This window comes from Littorina saxatilis, linkage group LG3, assembly GCF_037325665.1.
Source record: "Littorina saxatilis isolate snail1 linkage group LG3, US_GU_Lsax_2.0, whole genome shotgun sequence".
NCBI lineage: Eukaryota > Metazoa > Mollusca > Gastropoda > Littorinimorpha > Littorinidae > Littorina > Littorina saxatilis.
In genome coordinates, this window is record NC_090247.1 from 12482755 (window position 1) to 12496383 (window position 13629).

Below are 13629 nucleotides of genomic sequence, written 5' to 3' on the forward strand. Positions count from 1 at the left end.
TCTTTACGTAGGGCACCTAGGATGTTCCCGTTTGGTGAGCGTTCAAATGGAAGGGTGTTTGTACTGTGTGTAAAAGCCTGACAGTATCTGTGATGGTTTACGGGAGGCTTACTGTGCCTTTGAAACAGAGCATGAAAACAATAAACACGGGCTACATGGTTTTACAATCTCACTGCTATTCATAAACTGAACGAAGAGCAAAGTGATGACTTTCCTTTAATGCCTTTGATTACTATCACAGTCAAGTCTATGATTCTTTTCTGGTAGTCTTTCGTGAGTATCCGATAATGATGCATTTATCATGTTTTGCCGGTTATATGAGAAGAATAAATGAAGCTATGATTCGTTTGAATGACCTTTTCGCGGCTTCCCAGCCGAGGTTAAATGGAATGTAAGATGATAATCTTACATGTTTGAACATGCTCAGTTCAGTTATACATGTCATATATGTGACCCTCCACAACGGAATGCGTCTTATGTCACCTCGCGCGGTTCTGAGCTAGGCCTAATATACGACCGGGGGGTGTCAGGTATCAGTGCGAGGATCACCTTAGTCACAGGCTTATAACTCGTACAGTTTTTGCTCTTTTTTAAAACGGTTTTCACCACTGCAAAGAGCATAACAAATTCTTTAAGACAATGTAAAAAAAATTAAAATCATGCAAAGGTGACATGCGACTCATTCCGTGGTGGATGGTCACATATGTTGAGGAATCTGTCTTTCTGAATCACGAGTAGTTCAACAGAAGTTAAGCCTTAAGGGAAAGGGAGAGAAAATATCCAAATGTTCGCCCTTCCCGTCTTCTACTCTTCTCTTCCTGCCTTTAATTATTTTCTTGGACGTGCGGTTATAGTAGATTTAACGTGGACAATTAAGTACGGTTTAGTTTCTTTCTTTCTAACTTTTCTTTTTCTTTCTTTCTTTATTTATTTCTTGGACGTTGGGTTGTAGTAGATTTAACATTAAAACCTCTGCACGGTGTTCTTTCTTTTCTTTCTTTCTTTCTTTCTTTCATCTTTCTTTCAGTCCGTCTTTCTTTTTTCTTTTTTTTTCAAATTTTTTTGGACAAGGGGGTGTAGAATTAAGCGGAAACAGCGATATATGTTGTCCAGTTAACGTCACATAACATGTAGGTATTACTAGCGATGGAAGGGAAAACATCAATGACACTCTTTTGAAATATTAGCCTCCCGTCCCTTTTTGCACTACTGCGTTTGCAAATTAGGAGGTTTTTTTCTCTCTCTTGTTTTTTTTTTAGTTAGTTTTAATGCACAGCGGTTGCAATAACGTCAAGTTGATAGCCGATTGAGTTAATGCGTTTTAACATGAAATTCAAAGCATATACATGCAAAGCAGGGTTTTTATGGTGTTTTATTTTGAGCGCTGTAGACTCAACAGACGCATTGACTTACGAACCGTGTGTCCTGAATATATGTTGTTGATGTTCGCGTTAATCTTTCCTTCCCTTTTTTTACTTTTTTTAAATTATTTTTTTATTATGGCTGTATGAATTTGAATGCTTTTGTATCTTTCTCTGAGCGCAGAAGGTAAATAAATAATACGGGGAAACAGATAATCGGCCATATGCTTCACATCTTGAAATTTGAATAAATTTAGCTATTCGTTGGTTTGAAAAACTCTGCATTCATTATAATTTGTTTATGCAGTAGATTCAGTTTAACAGATTCATTTTAAACAAGTTATGGGGAGGTTAACTTTTGGAATCGGTCTTTTGTGCTACGATATATTAGAGAGAAGATGACCTTGGAAGAAATGTGTGTCTTTGTATTTATGTATATGTTTGTCTGCCTGGTTGGCAAGTCTCCCTTTCTCTCCGTGTCTGTTTTTATCTGTCTGTATATAATTCGAATACGTGTGTGTGCAGATGTGCCTGTCGGTCAGTCTGTTTGTCTGTCTGTCTGTCTGTCTCTGTCTGTCTGTCTGTTTGTCTGTCTGTCTGTCTGTCTGTCTGTCTATCTGTCTCTCTGTCTCTGTCTGTCTGTCTGTCTGTCTGTCTCTCTCTCTCTCTCTCTCTCTCTCTCTCTCTCTCTCGCTCTGTATTTTGTTTATGTATGTGAGTCTTGTTTTTGCATGTGTGCCTGTTCGTTGTGGCATACGTCTTTCACTGCATGAGACAGTAAACAGCAGACGAAATCCCTTTTTTCACTTTTTACTTTCTGTGTTTTGCAGACGAACACAAGGAAAAGAGCAAGAAGAAGGATTCAGACAAACCCTCTTCCCCCAAATCTCCCAAACCCTCCTCCTCTTCCTCCAAACCCTCTTCCCCCAAAGGGAAGAAGGAGAAAGAAAAGAAAAAGGACGGCTCACAGAAGAAGAAAGATTCCAAAAAGAAGAGAGACAAAGACGCCAAGGCCAGAGCGGAGAAGCAGAAAAAAGAAGCAGAGAAAGAGAAGGACAAAAAGGAAGAAGAAGAAGACAAAGCAGAGAAGACCGAAGTGGTGGAGGAAGTAGCACAAGCCGAACAAGCCGCAGCACTACCCGGACCCAGCGCAGAAGCTAAACCGGACGAAGTCGGCGCAGAAGCTAAGTCAGAAGTCAACACAGAAGCTAAGAGAGAGGATGCTGTAGTAGAGGCTAAAGACGAGGAGCCCAAACCAGAAGAAGCTGCAGAATCCGACGCAGTGAAAACAGTGGAAGCAGCATCCGGTGAGGGTACATCTGAAGAAACAGAAGCCTCCTTATTAGCTCCCAAGGAACCAGTAGAAGTGGTGGTCGAAGTCGCAGTAGCAACAGTCTCTCACTCAGCCGTCAGCGTCATCAAGCCTTCAGACGAGCAGGCGGAGGCTCAGATAGAACAGCCAGAGATCACCGTACAACAAACAGCAGCCGTGCTGGAGCTCATCATCACAAACGATGATGACGACACTGAAGCCGCAGTCGACCAGGCCAAAGAACCAGAAGAAAAGAAAGACGATATGTCAGAGGAAAAAACAGAAGAGGCTACTGAGGTACCGTCAGTTACGAAAGCAGAAGAAGAAGAACAAGAGAGGGCAAAGGAAGACAAACCCACCATCGATGTCACACAGCTTGTCAGCGTCACGATTACACCTCCCGAAGAACCTACGGTGGACAAAACTGAAGCTCCCGAAGTCCAGGCTGAAGTACCCGAAGCTGCAGCCAACACAGACACACCGAAAGCTGACGTTTCCTTTTCTGACATCAACGTGGAAGTGGAGACGGAGAAAACCACAGAGGTCCAAGCAATCTTTGCTGTTCCTTCACTCAACACGGAGGCAGTGGAGGATAAGGTAGAAGCTGCCAAAGACATCTGCAGAGAAACGACGGTGGTCGAGGTCGAGCCCACTCCCCAGTCTGTGCAGCCAGAGGCGGTCGAAGAAACGATCCAACAGAAAGTCGAAGCCCTCGTCGAGGCAGCACCTTTCCTCGATGTCACAGAGAGCAAGAAAGAAAACAAAGAAGAAACCGAAGAGCCCGCAGAAGCCGCAGAAGCTGTCAAATCTGAAGAATCAGAAAAGATTGAAGAAGAAAAAGTAAACATCCAGCAAATCGCTGAGAATGCTGCATCATCTGCTGCTGATGTTGCCGTGGCTGTCGCATTCCCTGAAGCTGCAGCGTCAGTGAATCCTGCGCAGGAGGACGAGAAGAAGCCTGAAGAACAAGCCCCACCTCCAATGTCCCCAGCCCAGCTGAAAGCTGTGGAGAAGGAGCGCAAGGCGGCCAAGAAGCGGGAAGAGAAGGAGAAGGCAAAGAAAGAGAAGGAAGATAAGAAAAGGCTGAAGGAGCAGCAGAAGCGGGAAGCCAAAGAGAAGAAGCAGAGAGAGAAAGAGGAGAAAGAGCGAAGCCTGCGAGAGGCCAAGGAAAAAGTGAAGGCGGCGGCCAACATGACGCTGACAGTGAAGGCTCCCGAACCCCTGGTTGTGGAGGAGACATTGGGCGCCACACAGACTCAAGTAGCAGAGGCCGCACCCAGCACATCCGCTGAAGAACCAAACATAGACGCACAGCTCAACGTCAACGCTGACATCCAAGAACTTTCTGCGAGTGAGGAAAGCACTGACGGTGGTCTACTAGGCTGCTCAGTCAAGGACATCATCTCCTCCATTGAAAACAGCGTCAACAAGGAAACAGCCGCAGCAGCTGAAGTGACAGTGGACGATTCTAAGCCACCAGCTGTACCAGAAGCTCCCTATCCTGACGAAGACGTGGCGAGAGCCAGCACAACCTCCCAGCAGTGCTCCAGCCCCACAAGTTCCTCCGCTGCCTCCAGCCCCATTAGTCCTTTCGGCCCCAACAGTCCTATCAGCGACGACCCCCAGTCCCCTGTCGGAGACTCCGTCCCAGGCAGCCCCATCTCCCCGGAGACCGGAGAGACCGCGCGCTCCGGAGTCCTGCGCAAGATCGAGCTGGGCCCACGACTGCGAACCGCCATCCTGAGGAAGAGCAGCAGCGGCGCGGAGAGCGATGAGAAGCGGGTAAGCCTCACGCAGCCCCGCCACGTGCAGGTGTCCGACCTCACGCCCCCGCCCCGCAAACAACGCCCGCGACGTCCCTTGGAGCAGGCCTGGAGTCCGCTGGGGGGTTACACTGCTGGCAGTCCGCGTAGTCCCACTTCGCCCAGCTCTACAACGCCGCAAAGCCCTGCCTCGCCTCCCAAGGACAAGAGTCCTGCTGCGTCTACTGACATAGTACCAGAGCCTGTGGTTGAGGGGCAGATGACGGTGGCTAGTGCTTCTTCCATCCAGTCAGCTCCTCCAACCTCTTCGTCTGCAGAAGAAAGTCCAGAGAAAGAGACAACAACTGCAGGGGAGGATTCACAACAAGGCTCTAGCACGGACACAGAATACAAGGTGATGGCAGATTTGCCTTCCTCTGGATCCAGGGCGTCCTTGCACGCTGACCCCGAGTCCACAACGGTCGTTTCCGTGGCGACCATAGTTCTGGGTGGTGTGGCTGAGGTTTCAGACGCCTTCCCCTTTGTCGATTCTCCTCACACGATTCCCGAAGACGACGAGGAGGGCGAGAAGACCGAGGAAGTCAAGTTCCAAGTCAATGGCGAGTTGGAGTCTCCACCGAACGAGGCGGACTATCCTCCAGACAAGGCGGAATCTCCAAAAAGCAAGCCGGAATCTCCACCCAGCGAGGCAGAATCTCCAGTCGAGGCTGGATCTACACCCAACGAGGCCTTTCTACAAGAACTGGCCAGAGAGGTTGTTACACGAGTCCAGCAGGCGGCACAGCTAGAGGCGGCAGCGATTGTGGCTGCTGAGAAGGATGAGAACGATGTGAAGTGTGCGAACAGTGAAGACACGGTGCAAGACAGTGACAATGAAGACGTTGAAGAGGTTCACGCCTCAGTGGTTTGCTCTGCGGAGCTTGTGAAGGAAGCCACAGACTCTTGTGTATCTGACAGCGTCCCGTCAGAGCATGTTGTTGTGGCCGATGAGCAAACCGAATCTAGCAACACAGACATTACAGAAGCCCTGCCAGAAAGCTCTGAGGTTTCCGTCAGTGACTCTCTAAACTCAGAGAGCGACAGCCCAAGCTTACAGCAGCCCGAATCCTTAGCACAAATTTCCCAGGCTGCCACAGAACCCTCGACGTCACAGTCAGACGCAAGCGCCCCACAAGAAGACTGTCAAAACTCGGAACAAAACGGGTCTGTGGAAGTTAAATCAGAAACAGTCAGTGAGAAAGAACGTGAGGAGAAGGAAGCTGACTTCACAGACAAAGAGGCGGAGGCTTCGACTCCAGGGTCTGCCTCTGAGGCCAAGACAGAGGAAGGTGAAGCAGACACGCTGCAGCAGTTCAACCAAAACTATTACGACATCGCTGCCGTAGCAGACGACGACGTCGATGACGATGACGCCTCAGAGGTGCTGAAAGCAAAAGACAATCAGGAGAACGACAAGACCGTACATGTTGAAGAGAACTCTTCTGAAGTGTCTTCCCCCAGCAACGAAAACTCTTCGCCAAAAGAACACGACGACAAGATCCCGAACGGAAAAGTACCAGAGGAAAATGGCGGCGGTTCCTGTGAGGAGGAGGAGGAGGAGAAGGAGAAGGAGGAGAAATCTCAGGAGAAGGAGGGAGAGAAGAGAGGGAGTGAAGTGACGATGATAGCGCGTTGCAACGGGTCGCACGACACCATCGACGCCTACCTGAAGCTGCAGGCAGGTCTGATCGAAGGCAAGAAAGCTGTGGTGGACACTCTTGAAGCCAACAGTAAGTACAGCGTCTAGCTTGGAGCTTCGTGTTTTAAGTGTTGTTCTCTTTCTATGAAAGCGTTTTTCTTCGGCTGTGCTGTTGCTGTTGCTGTTGCTGTTGTTGACGACGATGATGATGATGATGATGACGACGACGACGACGATAAAAACGACGATGAAAACAACGACGATGATGACGACGACGACGACGATGATGACGATGATGATGATGATGATGATGATGATGATGATGATGATGATACTGAAGATGTGCTTTTACATTGAGGTTAGCTTAACAAATAGGTCAAAGAAACAAATACTCTGTTAGAAAGCTGGAAAGCCATGAACACGAGGCGGGGAAACCAAACATGGAAGTCAAAAGTTCTACAAGACTTAAGATGGACAACAAGCTTAAGTAGAAAACCCTTACACATGTAAACTGCACATATACAACGTTGTTGGAACGGGGAACGTGATCCGTGGGAGATTAAGGTTTTTTTAATGCAATGTAGGGATTACTGAAGAAGGAAACTGGGGAATGATAGCTAGGGTTGTCATGTTATGTTGGGATTACTGAAGAAAGAAATTGAAGTAAAATACACGATGAGTGCGTGGAACACGAATGTATCGTAGATAGAGAAGGGGGAAGAATATGAGAGAAAGAAAGATTGAATGAAAGAAATAGAGCAGAGGACAGCCAGCCAGAGAGACAGGGTTGGAGGGAGAGACAATGACAATGACAATGACAGAGAGAGGGAGGGAGAGAGAGGGGGGAGGGAGAGAGAAGTAGAGAGAGATAGAGAGAGAATCGGAGGGGGTAGGGAGGGAGTAAGAGAGAGAGATAGGTATTAAACTCAGTTGATCAGAGGCAGACACTTGGGGAATCAAAAAAGGCTAGCAGAACCATGGAATATGACCAAACAATGTTGGCAAGGGCATCACAAATAATGCAGCATCAAAGCCAAATTACACAGGTGTTCATCATGGGTAAGACTGAGGGGGGAATGCATAAGGTGATTAGGCCAAAAAAAAAAATAGGTGTGGTTACGGTAACATAGCCAAAATAAATAGGGTAGGTAGGTAGGCAATCACTGTTTGTTTTTTTTTAACTTTTTTTTCTAATGTGTACAAATTAAACCTACTTGACAGGGAAATAAGTGTGCGACTCGGGCGCTTTCGCTTTCATTGCGTTTTTTGCACTCGTTTTTTTTTAAATTTTTTTAGACAAATGTAATAAAAAGTTATAGGATCGGCCCCTAAAAATAGGGTAGGTCGGGTTACCGTAACCACACCTATTTTTTTTTTAGGCCTTACGCCAAAGTTGACGTATCAGAAACAAGCAGATACGCAAGCAAGACACAGGAGGGAGTCGGTAGAAATGTGAGGGAGCAGGGGGGAGCCCACATAGGGCAGCATCATGGCAAAATCACTCAGGTGTTAAAATCAGGTAACACTGAGGGAGAAACGCATAAGGTGACCATGTAATAATAATAATGATAATAATACGAATATTTATAACGCGCACATATCTCACCAACAGGCGACTCAAGGCGCACATACACTCATTCACACACACGGAGACTTAAAGTCACCAACACACACACACCATCAACCATTAAAATATGTACAGTTATTCAGGGTGGGATGGGGTGGGCAGTGTAGAATGCATGGATTATGTGGAAAAAAGGAATGTCTTGAGTGCAGATTTGAATGATTCGAGGGACTGTTGTTGACGGAGGGGGAGAGGTAGTGTGTTCCATTGGCTAGGTGCTTGGAAAGAAAATGAGCGTTGACCTGCTGTTTTGAGTTTGGTGTGGGGGATGTTGAGCTTGAGGGAGTCGGCAGATGATCTGAGTGCTCGTGAAGGGACATAGACAGAGAGAGAGTCGGAGAGATAGGCAGGGGCGAGACCATGGAGGCATTTGTAGGTGAGAGTGTAGTTATCAGAAGAAAAACACACGCAGAAGCGCAAGGAATAGATGGGTATAGGAGGGAGTGGGAAGACATGTGCCATGGGGCAGGTCGGATGAGCAATATAGCAACATCAACAGCCAAATCACACAGATGTTAAAATCAGGTACACTTGCAAGACTTGTACGAAAGGAATGCACCAATGTGTACGTATGGGAAAGACGCAGAAATGCAAGGAAGAAGTATAGGTAGGAGGGAGTGGGTGAGAGCAGAAATGTGACCCTCCACCACGAAATGAGTCGCATGTCACCTCGTGCGGTTCTGCGCTGGGCTCAATATAAGTCCAGGGAGTGTCTGGTAACAGTGTGAGGGTCACCTTAGTCACAGTCTTATAACTCAAACAGTTTTCGCTCTTTTTTAAAACGGTTTTCACCACCGGATAGAGCATACAAAACTCTTTAGGAAAATGTAAAAAATATGAAAATCATGCAAAGGTGACATGCGACTCATTCTGTGGTGGAGGGTCAGAAATAAGACAACATCCACAGCCAAATCACACAGGTGTTAAATTCAGGGAGGAATGCATAAGGTGACCATGTACGTATAAGAAACAAGCAGAAGCGCAAGAAAGAGGTAGGTTTAGCAGGCAGTGGGTAGAAACGTGTCAGGGAGCAGGTGGGAGCAGAAATAAGACGGCATCAAAGCCAAATAACATAGGTGTTAATAAAATCACAGAGCGAGGAATGCATAAGGTGAAAAAACACAGAAGCACAAACAAGAATTAGAGGTTGGAGGGAAGAGGTAGAGATATGTCAGAGCAGAAATAAGACAACATTTAAAGCCAAATCACACAGGTGTTAAATTGAGGGAGGTGACCATGTACGTATCACAAACACGCAGAAGCGCACGGAAGAGGTATATGGGTATAGGCGGGAGTGGGTAGACAATGTTCTTCGTCTTTATTTGGTGTTTAACGTCGTTTTCAACCACGAAGGTTATATCGCGACGGGGGAAGGGGGGAGATGGGATAGAGCCACTTGTCAATTGTTTCTTGTTCACAAAAGCACTAATCAAAAATGTGCTCCAGGGGCTTGCAACGTAGTACAATATATTACCTTACTGGGAGAATGCAAGTTTCCAGTACAAAGGACTTAACATTTCTAACATACTGCTTGACTAAAATCTTTACAAAAATTGACTATATTCTATACAAGAAACACTTAACAAGGGTAAAAGGAGAAACAGAATCCGTTAGTCGCCTCTTACGACATGCTGGGGAGCATCGGGTAAATTCTTCCCCCTAACCCGCGGGGGTATAGAAAATGTGTCACTGAGGGAGCAGGTGAGCGTGTAGGGGTTTAGAGGAGGGCGTGTGTGTGTGTGGGGGGGGGGGGGAGTCAAACAGTGGAATGCGGTGTCCGAAGCGTGGTCATTAATAAAGCTGGCTGGGAAGGGGGGAGGACACGGTCCGAACACTCGCCGTGGGAGCGGAAAGGCGGTCACGCTTGACAGACGATGCGTGTCAGGCAAGGGAGAGAACCCACACGTCGCTGCCACGTTCCGCCCCAGCGGCGGCAAGGGAGCTAAGCGAACGTTGGAGGGGAGGGAGGAAATGGAGTTGGAGGGGGAGGGGGGGGAGACATTTGTCTCACAAGGCGACACTGTCTTCCTCTCCACTTGTCTACCTATGTCTCTCCCTCCTCTCCAGGTATGAGACCAAGGGTAGGGCGGATGGTGGCGAGAGAGGTGAAGAGACGGGGAATGTTTACAGTGCCGTGTGCCTGGCTGTGAGCAGTGCCCGCCAATGTTTAGCTCAGGCACCGTCGCGGCAGACGCGCCTTAGTTCTATGCAGGAAAATGCAGCGCGCTATTCTGGCCATCTGGCCAACTGTCGTCTTCATCTCCAAGGCGGACTGATACCAAGAGGTGTAAGTTACAACCGCCTTCAGGCTCAGGCATTTTCAAACGCTCGACTCAAGACTGTCTCCTGTGTCTGGGGGAAGGATGGTCGGGTGTGGCGGGTTTGGAGGAATGTTAGGTTTGAGATTTCATGCAGACTGGTCAAGTGATCACGGCTTGCAACTAACCTCTCAAATGCTTCCTATCATATAGAACCTTAGACTCTTTGTTTTTAGTATCCCAAATGACGTTATTATTTCGAAAATAACTCTGTCGGGTTTGTATGGTTTGTGATAGAGTGAATACTTGCGTTTATTGAGGCAAACTTTCCAACGTCACATTACAGTGATGGGGGTGTCTTCTATGGCGGACGCACAACCGCGGTTTCGGCGCGAGTAGGCTACACCAAGGACTAACACTGGAAATTGGTAATTAACGCTGTCGGTTATACATCCTCGTTGTGAATTACACAGAACACGTGACAGTTTAAAGTTTTCATGTGAAAATGGTTACCCCAGGTTTTGGCTATGAGTTAAACCGTCATGCGACGGGTAAGAATGGGCCAGAGTTACTGGATTCAATCCCCTGACATACATACGTATATATGGAAGTTATGCGCAGTTATGTCGCATACTGAGAGAGTACAAACGTATCATGTGCACACTTTTAAGGTATTGCGGTGGAGGTCAAGGCCTGACGAGGACAGGAACACAAATCACAGAACACGCAAGCACTCACCGCAGTGACGTAACTACAGCGTGTCACTAGATGTACTACTGGTAGCGTCATCTTCTCGCATGAGTAAAGAGTGTGTCTTGATTCGTGAATTCCGTTGGTGGTACATTAAAAAAAAACTTTTAAGGCCTCCAAACATCTGAGAAATTCAGATCGTAAAAAAGGAGGATCGAGTCTAAAAATGGAGGTAAATTTGCAGAGGTTATGGACAGAAAATCTGAAAATTTCAGGTCTTTGACAGGATTGAGTCTTAAAACGGATGTAAATGTACACAGGTTTTACACAGACAATCTGAACAAGCAAGGTCTTAGAAAGTGGGAAGTCTTAAATGGGGGGGGTCTTAAAATGGGGGTACCACTGTATGAATGTCAAAGACAGGAACACATATCACAGGACACACTAGCACGCACTGTCCGTATGATGAAACACTACAGTGTGTGATTCAGCAAGTCGCCATTAGGTAACGATAGAGTTATTCCTACCTGTAGTACTGTTGGCGTCAATCTCTAATACGCGTACGAGTAACTGAGGAAATGTGCCTACCTTGTGCATACCATTGTTAGTATGACTGTATCACTGTCACTCCTCACACGTTCGGACAAGCGTGAGGTCTCATGCGTGTTCAAAATTCCGAGGTCTCTGTCAGGTTGGCTTACAAAATCGTACATCTTGGAGAGGTGCTATCTCTCTCTGTCTCTCTATCTCTGTCTCTGTTTCTCTTTTCTCTCTCTCTCTCTCTCTCTCTCTCTCTCTCTCTCTCTCTCTCTCTCTCTCTCTCTCTCTCTCAAGGTGATCAAAGTTTTGAGCAAGGAGGGATAAGAAATTGTGACTCTTTAAACCAATTGATCACACATGATGAGGTAATGCGTGCAGCCCGGGCGCTGAAAAATGAAAAGGCAGCTGGCCCAGATGGGTTGATTAACGAGTTTTATAAGAATGGTATTGATATACTTTTGCCTTTTTTGACCAAATTTGTTAAATCATTTATTTGACAACGGTTTGTTTCCCGATGAATGGTCACACTCGATTTTGCACCCAATTCATAAGAAAGGAGATATTGATTCACCGGATAATTATAGAGGTGTTTCGTTGTTGAATGTATGCAGCAAATTATATAGTTTTATTTTGAATAAACGTATTTCTGATTGGATAGAAGAGAACGAAGTTGTTGGGGAGGAGCAAGCTGGTGTTCGCCAAGATCACTCTACAGTAGACCACATATTTACACTGTTTGGAATTGTACAGAAACAGTTGTTGAGACATAGAAAACTGTATGCAGCCTTTATAGATTTTCGGAAAGCGTTTGACTCTGTTCACAGGGAGAAACTATGGAAAGTACTGGATCAGAATAGCATGTGTGGAAAGATTGTTTAAGCCCTTAAAAGTATGTATACGACAGTGAAAACGTGTGTTCGAGCAGGAGGTGAACTTTCAGATGTATTCATGTGTCCAGTCGGCCTAAAACAGGGTGTAAACTGCTCACCGATTTTGTTCTGAGTCATTGTTTATTAACGAATTAACTAAAGACATTATGCGAATGGAAGACACAGTATTCAATTGTTACCGGATTTAGTCGAATTATTGATTTTGTTGTTTGCTGATGATGTGGTTTTAATCTCTGATAGTGTCATCGGTTTGCAAAACCAGATAAATGTTTTATTGACCACCTTAAAGAAGCTTGAGGTAGTCGTAAATATGGCTAAATCGAACTTGACATAGTTGTGTTTAGAAACGGTGGCCATTTGGCATTACGAGAAAAGTGGTTCTTTGGTGATAGTGAAGTGAAAGTTGTAAACATGTATAAGTACAAGTGTATTTAGGAGTCTATTTGTCCGCAAGAATCTCTTGTTCGCACACTCTAAACGACCTTGCTGATCGCGCGAGAAAGGGAGTATCGGCTATCCTCAAACTTCTATGGAGTATTGGGGAATATTCTCCTGATACGTTTTTTAAACTGTTTGACAGTCAAATACAACCGATCTTGATCTCTGCTGATCAACAAATTGTCGAAAGAGTACATTTGTCTGCCATTAAAGGTTTGTCGGTGTCCGTTCAAAGTCACCAAGGCATATAGTTTACGTTGAAACAGGACGTTATCCTCTGTTTGTGGTATACCGTAACGCACATAAAGTGTATGAAGTTTTGGCTTCGATTAACTCGGATGGATGGCAACAGGTACCCAAAGAAAGTGTATAATATGTTATTGTTTAAACAAAGGCACGTTCGTAATGGCTTGTACAAGTATGGTTTTGGTGAAGTGTGGGAAGCACAAGGTGTTGGTGATATTTCCACGTTTGTAAGAGAATTTCGCCAAAGACTTGTCGATTGCTTTAGACAGGATTGGCATAGTTCCCTTGAATCACACGTGTTTTATAATGTGTATTCGTTATTTAAGCAGTCCTTGTGTATGAGTAGTTATTTGTATCAGATAAGAAATGTTCATTTGAGAAGAATGTTAGCACGTTTCAGATTTGGTATGTCACCCTTAAATAACCACTATTTACAGTATAAACCCAATGTGAATAACGTAGACAGACTTTGCCCTTTGTGCTCAGATGATACACTTGAAACGGAAGTTCATTTTTTACTTGTTTGTCCCGCATATAATGAGATCAGAGTTGAATTAATAGCCTCAAAGTATTATCGGAACCCATCCATGTTTAGAATGTGCCAATTACTATCCTCTACAAATGGCCAAGTGGTAAGACAATTAGCAACATATATTTACAAAGCTCTACGATTTTGCACTGATTCTCTGGAAAATGCACAGTTGCAAGATGTAGGTTTTTTCTGCTTCTTTTAAACATTGTTCGCTTGTATTATGTGTCACCAGTCTTGTTATGGGCTGGAGGCCGAACAAATAACATTTCCTACTTCCGACTTCTCTCTCTCTCTCTC

General features: G+C 45.6%; 1 protein-coding gene across 1 annotated transcript in view; it reads left to right on the forward strand.

Annotated features, from left to right (window-relative positions):
- Positions 1 to 13629, forward strand: part of LOC138961643 (microtubule-associated protein futsch-like) — a 30617-nt gene that overhangs the window by 14819 nt on the left and 2169 nt on the right. Inside the window, exon 5 of the mRNA XM_070333315.1 lies at positions 2192 to 6205. Within this exon, the coding sequence (XP_070189416.1) occupies positions 2192 to 6205 (4014 nt within the window). The remainder of the gene's footprint in view (positions 1 to 2191; positions 6206 to 13629) is intronic.